The sequence below is a fragment of the Oncorhynchus tshawytscha genome, unplaced genomic scaffold (assembly GCF_018296145.1).
Source record: "Oncorhynchus tshawytscha isolate Ot180627B unplaced genomic scaffold, Otsh_v2.0 Un_contig_7070_pilon_pilon, whole genome shotgun sequence".
Lineage (NCBI taxonomy): Eukaryota > Metazoa > Chordata > Actinopteri > Salmoniformes > Salmonidae > Oncorhynchus > Oncorhynchus tshawytscha.
This window is the reverse complement of record NW_024609280.1, coordinates 78,161-91,634: the sequence shown is the minus strand read 5'-3', so window position 1 is coordinate 91,634 and position 13,474 is coordinate 78,161. Positions and strand designations below refer to the sequence as shown.

At 41.7% G+C, this 13,474-nt stretch overlaps 1 protein-coding gene across 1 annotated transcript in view; it reads right to left on the bottom strand.

The window, feature by feature from the left end:
* LOC112242112 (ryanodine receptor 2) overlaps positions 1-13,474 on the bottom strand; it is a gene marked incomplete at both ends in the record, with an annotated part of 113,571 nt that overhangs the window by 32,825 nt on the left and 67,272 nt on the right. Inside the window, 6 exon segments of the mRNA XM_042314754.1 lie at positions 7,214-7,289; positions 8,125-8,205; positions 9,101-9,238; positions 10,939-11,028; positions 11,382-11,460; positions 11,562-11,725. Coding sequence (XP_042170688.1) covers positions 7,214-7,289; positions 8,125-8,205; positions 9,101-9,238; positions 10,939-11,028; positions 11,382-11,460; positions 11,562-11,725 — 628 coding nt within the window.

The following is a 13,474-nucleotide window of genomic DNA, read 5'->3' as shown; positions in this document are numbered from 1 at the left end:
GCTGAGGTGCAGCTATCTAATGTCTCTAGTTCTGTCTCTAACAGCTATCTAATGTCTCTAGTTCTGTCTCCAACAGCTATCTAAGGTCTCTAGTTGGATGTCTATCAGATATCTAAGGTCTCTAGATGGATGTTTAGCAGATATCTAAGGTCTCTAGATGGATGTCTATCAGATATCTAAGGTCTCTAGTTGGATGTCTAACAGATATCTAAGGTCTCTAGTTCTGTCTCTAACAGCTATCTAAGGTCTCTAGTTCTGTCTCTAACAGCTATCTAATGTCTCTAGTTCTGTCTCCAACAGATATCTAAGGTCTCTAGTTCTGTCTCTAACAGCTATCTAAGGTCTCTAGTTGGATGTCTAGCAGCTATCTAAAAGTCGCTAGATGGATGTCTAACAGATATCTAAGGTCTCTAGTTGGATGTCTAACAGATATCTAAGGTCTCTAGATGGATGTCTATCAGATATCTAAGGTCTCTAGATGGATGTCTATCAGATATCTAAGGTCTCTAGATGGATGTCTATCAGATATCTAAGGTCTCTAGTTGGATGTCTATCAGATATCTAAGGTCTCTAGATGGATGTCTAACAGATATCTAAGGTCTCTAGATGGATGTCTAACAGATATCTAAGGTCTCTAGTTATGTCTCAAGTTGGATGTCTATCAGATATCGAAGGTCTCTAGTTCTGTCTCTAACAGCTATCTAATGTCTCTAGTTCTGTCTCCAACAGATATCTAAGGTCTCTAGTTATGTCTCTAACAGCTATCTAAGGTCTCTAGTTCTGTCTCTAACAGCTATCTAAGGTCTCTAGTTGGATGTCTAGCAGCTATCTAAAAGTCGCTAGATGGATGTCTAACAGATATCTAAGGTCTCTAGTTGGATGTCTAACAGATATCTAAGGTCTCTAGATGGATGTCTATCAGATATCTAAGGTCTCTAGTTGGATGTCTATCAGATATCTAAGGTCTCTAGATGGATGTCTATCAGATATCTAAGGTCTCTAGTTGGATGTCTATCAGATATCTAAGGTCTCTAGATGGATGTCTAACAGATATCTAAGGTCTCTAGATGGATGTCTAACAGATATCTAAGGTCTCTAGTTGGATGTCTATCAGATATCTAAGGTCTCTAGTTGGATGTCTATCAGATATCTAAGGTCTCTAGATGGATGTCTATCAGATATCTAAGGTCTCTAGTTGGATGTCTAACAGATATCTAAGGTCTCTAGTTCTGTCTCTAACAGCTATCTAATGTCTCTAGTTCTGTCTCCAACAGATATCTAAGGTCTCTAGTTCTGTCTATAACAGCTATCTAAGGTCTCTAGTTCTGTCTCTAACAGCTATCTAATGTCTCTAGTTCTGTCTCCAACAGATATCTAAGGTCTCTAGTTCTGTCTCTAACAGCTATCTAAGGTCTCTAGTTGGATGTCTAGCAGCTATCTAAAAGTCGCTAGATGGATGTCTAACAGATATCTAAGGTCTCTAGATGGATGTCTATCAGATATCTAAGGTCTTTAGTTGGATGTCTATCAGATATCTAAGGTCTCTAGATGGATGTCTATCAGATATCTAAGGTCTCTAGTTGGATGTCTATCAGATATCTAAGGTCTCTAGATGGATGTCTAACAGATATCTAAGGTCTCTAGATGGATGTCTAACAGATATCTAAGGTCTCTAGTTATGTCTCAAGTTGGATGTCTATCAGATATCGAAGGTCTCTAGTTCTGTCTCTAACAGCTATCTAATGTCTCTAGTTCTGTCTCCAACAGATATCTAAGGTCTCTAGTTATGTCTCTAACAGCTATCTAAGGTCTCTAGTTCTGTCTCTAACAGCTATCTAAGGTCTCTAGTTGGATGTCTAGCAGCTATCTAAAAGTCGCTAGATGGATGTCTAACAGATATCTAAGGTCTCTAGTTGGATGTCTAACAGATATCTAAGGTCTCTAGATGGATGTCTATCAGATATCTAAGGTCTCTAGTTGGATGTCTATCAGATATCTAAGGTCTCTAGATGGATGTCTATCAGATATCTAAGGTCTCTAGTTGGATGTCTATCAGATATCTAAGGTCTCTAGATGGATGTCTAACAGATATCTAAGGTCTCTAGATGGATGTCTAACAGATATCTAAGGTCTCTAGTTATGTCTCTAGTTGGATGTCTATCAGATATCTAAGGTCTCTAGTTGGATGTCTATCAGATATCTAAGGTCTCTAGATGGATGTCTATCAGATATCTAAGGTCTCTAGTTGGATGTCTAACAGATATCTAAGGTCTCTAGTTCTGTCTCTAACAGCTATCTAATGTCTCTAGTTCTGTCTCCAACAGATATCTAAGGTCTCTAGTTCTGTCTATAACAGCTATCTAAGGTCTCTAGTTCTGTCTCTAACAGATATCTAATGGCTCTAGTTCTGTCTCCAACAGATATCTAAGGTCTCTAGTTCTGTCTCTAACAGCTATCTAAGGTCTCTAGTTGGATGTCTAGCAGCTATCTAAAAGTCGCTAGATGGATGTCTAACAGATATCTAAGGTCTCTAGTTGGATGTCTAACAGATATCTAAGGTCTCTAGTTCTGTCTCTAACAGCTATCTAATGTCTCTAGTTCTGTCTCCAACAGATATCTAAGGTCTCTAGTTCTGTCTATAACAGCTATCTAAGGTCTCTAGTTCTGTCTCTAACAGATATCTAATGTCTCTAGTTCTGTCTCCAACAGATATCTAAGGTCTCTAGATGGATGTCTATCAGATATCTAAGGTCTCTAGTTGGATGTCTAACAGATATCTAAGGTCTCTAGTTCTGTCTCTAACAGCTATCTAAGGTCTCTAGTTCTGTCTCTAACAGCTATCTAATGTCTCTAGTTCTGTCTCCAACAGATATCTAAGGTCTCTAGTTCTGTCTCTAACAGCTATCTAAGGTCTCTAGTTGGATGTCTAGCAGCTATCTAAAAGTCGCTAGATGGATGTCTAACAGATATCTAAGGTCTCTAGTTGGATGTCTAACAGATATCTAAGGTCTCTAGATGGATGTCTATCAGATATCTAAGGTCTCTAGTTGGATGTCTATCAGATATCTAAGGTCTCTAGATGGATGTCTATCAGATATCTAAGGTCTCTAGTTGGATGTCTATCAGATATCTAAGGTCTCTAGATGGATGTCTAACAGATATCTAAGGTCTCTAGATGGATGTCTAACAGATATCTAAGGTCTCTAGTTATGTCTCAAGTTGGATGTCTATCAGATATCGAAGGTCTCTAGTTCTGTCTCTAACAGCTATCTAATGTCTCTAGTTCTGTCTCCAACAGATATCTAAGGTCTCTAGTTATGTCTCTAACAGCTATCTAAGGTCTCTAGTTCTGTCTCTAACAGCTATCTAAGGTCTCTAGTTGGATGTCTAGCAGCTATCTAAAAGTCGCTAGATGGATGTCTAACAGATATCTAAGGTCTCTAGTTGGATGTCTAACAGATATCTAAGGTCTCTAGATGGATGTCTATCAGATATCTAAGGTCTCTAGTTGGATGTCTATCAGATATCTAAGGTCTCTAGATGGATGTCTATCAGATATCTAAGGTCTCTAGTTGGATGTCTATCAGATATCTAAGGTCTCTAGATGGATGTCTAACAGATATCTAAGGTCTCTAGATGGATGTCTAACAGATATCTAAGGTCTCTAGTTATGTCTCAAGTTGGATGTCTATCAGATATCTAAGGTCTCTAGTTGGATGTCTATCAGATATCTAAGGTCTCTAGATGGATGTCTATCAGATATCTAAGGTCTCTAGTTGGATGTCTATCAGATATCTAAGGTCTCTAGTTCTGTCTCTAACAGCTATCTAATGTCTCTAGTTCTGTCTCCAACAGATATCTAAGGTCTCTAGTTCTGTCTATAACAGCTATCTAAGGTCTCTAGTTCTGTCTCTAACAGCTATCTAATGTCTCTAGTTCTGTCTCCAACAGATATCTAAGGTCTCTAGTTCTGTCTCTAACAGCTATCTAAGGTCTCTAGTTGGATGTCTAGCAGCTATCTAAAAGTCGCTAGATGGATGTCTAACAGATATCTAAGGTCTCTAGATGGATGTCTATCAGATATCTAAGGTCTTTAGTTGGATGTCTATCAGATATCTAAGGTCTCTAGATGGATGTCTATCAGATATCTAAGGTCTCTAGTTGGATGTCTAACAGATATCTAAGGTCTCTAGATGGATGTCTATCAGATATCTAAGGTCTCTAGTTGGATGTCCAACAGATATCTAAGGTCTCTAGTTGGATGTCTAACATATATCTAAGGTCTCTAGATGGATGTCTAACATATATCTAAGGTCTCTAGATGGATGTCTAACATATATCTAAGGTCTCTAGATGGATGTCTAACAGATATCTAAGGTCTCTAGATGGATGTCTAACATATATCTAAGGTCTCTAGATGGATGTCTAACAGATATCTAAGGTCTCTAGATGGATGTCTAACAGATATCTAAGGTCTCTAGATGGATGTCTAACAGATATCTAAGGTCTCTAGTTATGTCTCAAGTTGGATGTCTATCAGATATCGAAGGTCTCTAGTTCTGTCTCTAACAGCTATCTAATGTCTCTAGTTCTGTCTCCAACAGATATCTAAGGTCTCTAGTTCTGTCTCTAACAGCTATCTAAGGTGTCTAGTTGGATGTCTAACAGATATCTAAAAGTCTCTAGATGGATGTCTAACAGATATCTAAGGTCTCTAGTTCTGTCTCTAACAGCTATCTAATGTCTCTAGTTCTGTCTCCAACAGATATCTAAGGTCTCTAGTTCTGTCTATAACAGCTATCTAAGGTCTCTAGTTCTGTCTCTAACAGCTATCTAATGTCTCTAGTTCTGTCTCCAACAGATATCTAAGGTCTCTAGTTATGTCTCTAACAGCTATCTAAGGTCTCTAGTTCTGTCTCTAACAGCTCTCTAATGTCTCTAGTTCTGTCTCTAACAGCTATCTAAGGTCTCTAGTTGGATGTCTAGCAGCTATCTAAAAGTCGCTAGATGGATGTCTAACAGATATCTAAGGTCTCTAGTTGGATGTCTAACAGATATCTAAGGTCTCTAGATGGATGTCTATCAGATATCTAAGGTCTCTAGTTGGATGTCTATCAGATATCTAAGGTCTCTAGATGGATGTCTATCAGATATCTAAGGTCTCTAGTTGGATGTCTATCAGATATCTAAGGTCTCTAGATGGATGTCTAACAGATATCTAAGGTCTCTAGATGGATGTCTAACAGATATTTAAGGTCTCTAGTTATGTCTCAAGTTGGATGTCTATCAGATATCGAAGGTCTCTAGTTCTGTCTCTAACAGCTATCTAATGTCTCTAGTTCTGTCTCCAACAGATATCTAAGGTCTCTAGTTCTGTCTCTAACAGCTATCTAAGGTCTCTAGTTGGATGTCTAGCAGCTATCTAAAAGTCGCTAGATGGATGTCTAACAGATATCTAAGGTCTCTAGTTGGATGTCTAACAGATATCTAAGGTCTCTAGATGGATGTCTATCAGATATCTAAGGTCTCTAGATGGATGTCTATCAGATATCTAAGGTCTCTAGATGGATGTCTATCAGATATCTAAGGTCTCTAGTTGGATGTCTATCAGATATCTAAGGTCTCTAGATGGATGTCTAACAGATATCTAAGGTCTCTAGATGGATGTCTAACAGATATCTAAGGTCTCTAGTTATGTCTCAAGTTGGATGTCTATCAGATATCGAAGGTCTCTAGTTCTGTGTCTAACAGCTATCTAATGTCTCTAGTTCTGTCTCCAACAGATATCTAAGGTCTCTAGTTCTGTCTCTAACAGCTATCTAAGGTCTAGTTGGATGTCTAGCAGCTATCTAAAAGTCGCTAGATGGATGTCTAACAGATATCTAAGGTCTCTAGTTGGATGTCTAACAGATATCTAAGGTCTCTAGTTGGATGTCCAACAGATATCTAAGGTCTCTAGTTGGATGTCTAACAGATATCTAAGGTCTCTAGTTGGATGTCTAACATATATCTAAGGTCTCTAGATGGATGTCTAACATATATCTAAGGTCTCTAGATGGATGTCTAACATATATCTAAGGTCTCTAGATGGATGTCTAACAGATATCTAAGGTCTCTAGATGGATGTCTAACATATATCTAAGGTCTCTAGATGGATGTCTAACAGATATCTAAGGTCTCTAGATGGATGTCTAACAGATATCTAAGGTCTCTAGATGGATGTCTAACAGATATCTAAGGTCTCTAATGTCTCAAGTTGGATGTCTATCAGATATCTAAGGTCTCTAGTTCTGTCTCTAACAGCTATCTAATGTCTCTAGTTCTGTCTCCAACAGATATCTAAGGTCTCTAGTTCTGTCTCTAACAGCTATCTAAGGTCTCTAGTTGGATGTCTAGCAGCTATCTAAAAGTCGCTAGATGGATGTCTAACAGATATCTAAGGTCTCTAGTTGGATGTCTAACAGATATCTAAGGTCTCTAGTTGGATGTCCAACAGATATCTAAGGTCTCTAGTTGGATGTCTAACAGATATCTAAGGTCTCTAGTTGGATGTCTAACAGATATCTAAGGTCTCTAGATGGATGTCTAACAGATATCTAAGGTCTCTAGATGGATGTCTAACAGATATCTAAGGTCTCTAGATGGATGTCTATCAGATATCTAAGGTCTCTAGTTGGATGTCTATCAGATATCTAAGGTCTCTAGTTATGTCTCAAGTTGGATGTTTAGCAGATATCTAAGGTCTCTAGTTGGATGTCTATCAGATATCTAAGGTCTCTAGTTATGTCTCAAGTTGGATGTTTAGCAGATATCTAAGGTCTCTAGTTGGATGTCTATCAGATATCTAAGGTCTCTAGTTGGATGTCTATCAGATATCTAAGGTCTCTAGTTATGTCTCAAGTTGGATGTCTATCAGATATCTAAGGTCTCTAGTTGGATGTCTATCAGATATCTAAGGTCTCTAGTTGGATGTCTAGCAGCAGCGCGAGCTACAGTTGGACGTCATGTTACCTTCATCAGTAAAGAGTACTGTTCTACCTATTAAACACAGGAGACAGAGAGAGAGAGAGAGGTACAGAGGGGCACGGCAACAGATCAAGAACAGGAAACCAGTTACCAAATCAAGACCAGGAACAGCTGGTTACTTGGTGTTGGAAGCTAACAGACCAGAGGTAAGTCTGTCCTAAAGGACAATCTGTCCTACTGTACGCACCTTTGGCTTCTAGTTCAAGTTTCTTCTTCTTCGCCCAAATATTATGATAGTTCTCTGCAAGCAGTTCTGCCATGGACTGAAAAGAAGGGACATAAGAAACACCCTGGTTAATCACTAGACTGGGGCTTACTTTGTCATAACCATTATACACACATCTTGTGTTGCAAGTAACACAGAACTTGTAGCATGTCACTCAGAGCACGTGTAGCGTGTCACTCAGAGTATGTGTGGCATGTCACTCAGAGTATGTGTAGCGTGTCACTCAGAGTATGTGTAGCATGTCACTCAGAGTATGTGTAACGTGTCACTCAGAGTATGTGTAGCATGTCACTCAGAGTATGTGTAGCGTGTCACTCAGAGAATGTGTAGCGTGTCACTCAGAGTATGTATAGCGTGTCACATGGTACTCAGAGTATGTTTAGCGTGTCACTCAGAGTATGTGTAGCGTGTCACTCAGAGTATATGTAGCGTGTCACTCAGAGTATGTGTAGCGTGTCACTCAGAGTATGTGTAGCATGTCACTCAGAGAATGTGTAGCATGTCACTCAGAGTATGTGTAGCGTGTCACTCAGAGTATGTGTAGCATGTCACTCAGAGTATGTGTAGCGTGTCACTCAGAGTATGTGTAGCGTGTCACTCAGAGTATGTGTAGCATGTCACTCAGAGAATGTGTAGCATGTCACTCAGAGTATGTGTAGCGTGTCACTCAGAGTATGTGTAGCGTGTCACTCAGAGTATGTGTAGCGTGTCACTCAGAGTATGTGTAGCATGTCACTATGTGTAGCGTGTCACTCAGAGTATGTGTAGCATGTCACTCAGAGTATGTGTAGCGTGTCACTCAGAGTATGTGTAGTGTGTCACTCAGAGTATGTGTAGCGTGTCACTCAGAGTATGTGTAGCATGTCACTCACGTGCAGGTCCCGGGACAGTGTCACATTGCTCATGTCGATGGGTCTGGGGCTGAAACCTGGAGCTCCTTCGACAGAGTGTTGCTGGACAGAACACAGAGGGAGAGACAGGACTGTTAGCTACTTGACATGTCCTGTAGTCTCAGGACTCTTCTAAGGACTGTTAGATACTTGACATGTCCTGTAGTCTCAGGACTCTTCTAAGGACTGTTAGCTACTTGACATGTCCTGTAGTCTCAGATCCTGTTTGATACTTGACATGTCCTGTGTCTCAGGACTCTTCTAAGGACTGTTATCTACTTGACATGTCTTGTAGTCTCAGGACTCTTATCAGGACTGTTAGATACTTGACATGTCCTGTAGTCTCAGGACTCTTCTCAGGACCGTTAGCTACTTGACATGTACTGTAGTCTCAGGACTCTTCTCTGGACTGTTAGCTACTTGACATGTCCTGTAGTCTCAGGACTCTTCTCAGGACTGTTAGCTACTTGACATGTCCTGTAGTCTCAGGACTCTTCTCAGGACCGTTAGCTACTTGACATGTCCTGTAGTCTCAGGACTCTTCTAAGGACTGTTATCTACTTGACATGTCCTGTGTCTCAGGACTCTTCTCAGGACTGTTAGCTACTTGACATGTCCTGTAGTCTCAGGACTCTTCTCAGGACCGTTAGCTACTTGACATGTCCTGTAGTCTCAGGACTCTTCTCAGGACTGTTAGCTACTTGACATGTCCTCTACTTTGCTCTGACAGGTGGACATACTGTATATTCCGCTATGCTGAAACAGTCAGTATCTACTATTGGGAATGTCCCTATTGAGCTGTGAAGTGTATGAATCAGAGAGGAGATTGGACGACCACGTAAAGGCATTACTAGGAGCAGTATAACACAGTGCATTAGAATGGATGGAGCAGCTGGAAGTGTGTCACATCACAGTCAGTACTGTACGTTGTTACTGTAAGGCTGTGACCGTCTCCTACCTGGCTGATCTGAGAGATCCTACGTGCTCTGTTGTGTAGGCTGGCTGGGTCTCCCTCCCTGGTCCTCTCTATGCTCCAGCACCACATCACCATCGTCTTCAGAGACTCCTTGATAGGCCAGCGGTACAACTCTTTATCCTAGAGGGACACAGAGAAGAGACTCAGAGAGAGACTGGATGGTAGACAGATATATCTCACAGAGAAGAGACTCAGAGAGAGACTGGACGGTAGACAGATATATCTCACAGAGAAGAGGCTCAGAGAGAGCCTGGACGGTAGACAGATATATCTCACAGAGAAGAGACTCAGAGAGACACTGGAGGGTAGACAGATATATCTCACAGAGAAGAGGCTCAGAGAGAGACTGGACGGTAGACAAATATATCTCACAGAGAAGAGACTCAGAGAGAGACTGGAGGTTTGAAACAAAAACCTCTTTATCCTACAGTACAGAAGAGGACACACAGAGAAACTTTGTCTGACCTGGTTGTTGATAGACTGTGTCTGACCTGGTTGTTGATGAACTGTGTCTGACCTGGTTGTTGATGAACTGTGTCTGACCTGGTTGTTGATAAACTGAGTCTGACCTGGTTGTTGATGAACTGAGTCTGACCTGGTTGTTGATGAACTGTGTCTGACCTGTCCTGGTTGTTGATAAACTGTGTCTGACCTGGTTGTTGATGAACTGTGTCTGACCTGTCCTGGTTGTTGATGGACTGTGTCTGACCTGGTTGTTGATGAACTGAGTCTGACCTGGTTGTTGATGAACTGAGTCTGACCTAGTTGTTGATGAACTGTGTCTGACCTGGTTGTTGATAAACTGTGTCTGACCTGGTTGTTGATGAACTGTGTCTGACCTGGTTGTTGATGAACTGTGTCTGACCTGGTTGTTGATGAACTGTGTCTGACCTGGTTGTTGATGAACTGTGTCTGACCTGGTTGTTGATGAACTGAGTCTGACCTGGTTGTTGATGAACTGAGTCTGACCTGGCTGTTGATGAACTGAGTCTGACCTGGTTGTTGATGAACTGAGTCTGACCTGGTTGTTGATGAACTGAGTCTGACCTGGTTGTTGATGAACTGTGTCTGACCTGGTTGTTGATAAACTGTGTCTGACCTGGTTGTTGATAAACTGTGTCTGACCTGGTTGTTGATGAACTGTGTCTGACCTGTCCTGTTTGTTGATGGACTGTGTCTGACCTGGTTGTTGATGAACTCAGTCTGACCTGGTTGTTGATGAACTGAGTCTGACCTGGTTGTTGATGAACTGAGTCTGACCTGGTTGTTGATGAACTGTGTCTGACCTGGTTGATGATGAACTGAGTCTGACCTGGTTGTTGATGAACTGAGTCTGACCTGGTTGTTGATAAACTGAGTCTGACCTGGTTGTTGATAAACTGAGTCTGACCTGGTTGTTGATGAACTGAGTCTGAGCTGGTTGTTGATGAACTGTGTCTGACCTGTCCTGGTTGTTGATGGACTGTGTCTGACCTGGTTGTTGATGAACTGAGTCTGACCTGGTTGTTGATGAACTGTGTCTGACCTGGTTGTTGATGAACTGAGTCTGACCTGGTTGTTGATGAACTGAGTCTGACCTGGTTGTTGATGAACTGTGTCTGACCTGGTTGTTGATGAACTGAGTCTGACCTGGTTGTTGATGAACTGAGTCTGACCTGACCTGGTTGTTGATGAACTGTGTCTGACCTGGTTGTTGATGAACTGAGTCTGACCTGGTTGTTGATGAACTGAGTCTGACCTGGTTGTTGATGAACTGAGTCTGACCTGGTTGCTGACTAACAAATGATAGAACACAGCCTCGTGTTCCAGTACGATCTTACCTTGTCTGACAGCCCTTTATAGGGCTTGAGGAGAGGGTGGACTTTAGAGGCCTCACACACCTTGTCCCCGTGAACCCAGCCGTTGGAAAACTGAGACAGACGAGAGTGAGAATAGAATTAATCAATGACTGAATATATGAATCAATGAATCAATGGCTGAATCAATGAATCAATGGCTGAATCAATGAATCAATGGCTGAATCAATGAATCCATGACGGAATCAATGAATCAATGGATGAATCAATGACTGAATCAATGAATCAATGGCTGAATCAATGAATCCATGACGGAATCAATTAATCAATGGATGAATCAATGACTGAATCAATGAATCAATGGCTGAAACAATGAATCAATGACTGAATCAATGACTGAATTAATGAATCAATGATTGAATCAATTCATCAATTCCTCAATCAGGAGCCAGAGACAACCCCCTCACCTTGTCCATGGACCACTTGTCATGTGAATGCTCAGCATATTTACTGACAAAGTGATCCAGCTTCTCCGGGACGTTCACACTGGGACACAAAAGAACGACCGTCACTGTTAACGCCCAATCAGAAAGAAGAGAATACCTTGATGTATTCAGACTGAATCAACTGAATCAATGGTGTCTTACTTGGTGGTGTCTGCTGGCTGTGGGTTGAAGTTTCCCTCGGGGTCCATAGAGGACTGTTTCTCCATCACGGCCACATAGTTACTCTCCATGTAGTCAGGTGGTAGTGCCCCGGCCACGGCACTCAGACAGGGGAGAGCCAGCTTAAACAGCTCCTGATCGTACCTCTGGAGAGGGAGAGGAGACCGCTGCATATGAAGAGAGAGTGTGTGTGTGTGTGTGTGTGTGTGTGTGTGTGTGTGTAGTCAGGAACCACAGCACTCAGACATGACAGAGACAGTTTAAACAGCTTCAGGACCCCTGGTCGGGGCAGGACAGAGACAGTTTAAACAGCTTCTGGACCCCTGGTCGGGGCAGGACAGAGACAGTTTAAACAGCTTCTGGACCCCTGGTCGGGGCAGGACAGAGACAGTTTAAACCTCTTCTGGACCCCTGGTCGGGGCAGGACAGAGACAGTTTAAACAGCTTCAGGACCCCTGGTCGGGGCAGGACAGAGACAGGACAGAGACAGTTTAAACAGCTTCTGGACCCCTGGTCGGGGCAGGACAGAGACAGTTTAAACCTCTTCTGGACCCCTGGTCGGGGCAGGACGGAGACAGTTTAAACAGCTTCTGGACCCCTGGTCGGGGCAGGACAGAGACAGTTTAAACAGCTTCTGGACCCCTGGTCGGGGCAAAAGGCTAATAGGAAGCTTTGTCTCGACATAAAACACGAATCACTTTATAACTCAGTGTGATGGTGAACAAGATGATGAGTGAAGTTACAAGGTGTATTGGATTCCAACTGTATGGATTGAGAGGCTACGATAGTATGGTAGGTGATGTTCCCCACTGACCACTAGAGGGCCCTAAACCATCACAATCTCAGCATCTTCAATAGCTACAACACTGTGATATAAGCACAGTAGATGGACTGAATACCACAGTAGATGGACTGAATACCACAGTAGATGGACTGAATACCACAGTAGATACTGAATACCACAGTAGATGGACTGAATACCACAGTAGATGGACTGAATACCACAGTAGATGGACTGAATACCACAGTAGATGGACTGAATACCACAGTAGATACTGAATACCACAGTAGATGGACTGAATACCACAGTAGATGGACTGAATACCACAGTAGATGGACTGAATACCACAGTAGATACTGAATACCACAGTAGATGGACTGAATACCACAGTAGATACTGAATACCACAGTAGATACTGAATACCACAGTAGATGAACCGATTACCACAGTAGATGGACTGAATACCACAGTAGATGGACTGAATACCACAGTAGATACTGAATACCACAGTAGATGAACCGATTACCACAGTAGATACTGAATACCACAGTAGATACTGAATATCACAGTAGATACTGAATACCACAGTACATACTGATTACCACAGTAGATACTGAATACCACAGTAGATACTGAATACCACAGTAGATACTGAATACCACAGTAGATGGACTGAATACCACAGTAGATGGACTGAATACCACAGTAGATACTGAATACCACAGTAGATACTGAATACCACAGTAGATACTGAATACCACAGTAGATACTGAATACCACAGTAGATACTGATTACCACAGTAGATACTGAATACCACAGTAGATGGACTGAATACCACAGTAGATACTGAATACCACAGTAGATACTGATTACCACAGTAGATACTGAATACCACAGTAGATACTGAATACCACAGTAGATACTGAATACCACAGTAGATACTGAATACCACAGTAGATACTGATTACCACAGTAGATACTGATTACCACAGTAGATGGACTGAATACCACAGTAGATGGACTGAATACCACAGTAGATGGACTGAATACCACAGTAGATGGACTGAATACCACAGTAGATGGTATCCCCTCACCAGCCACCACTGGATGTAG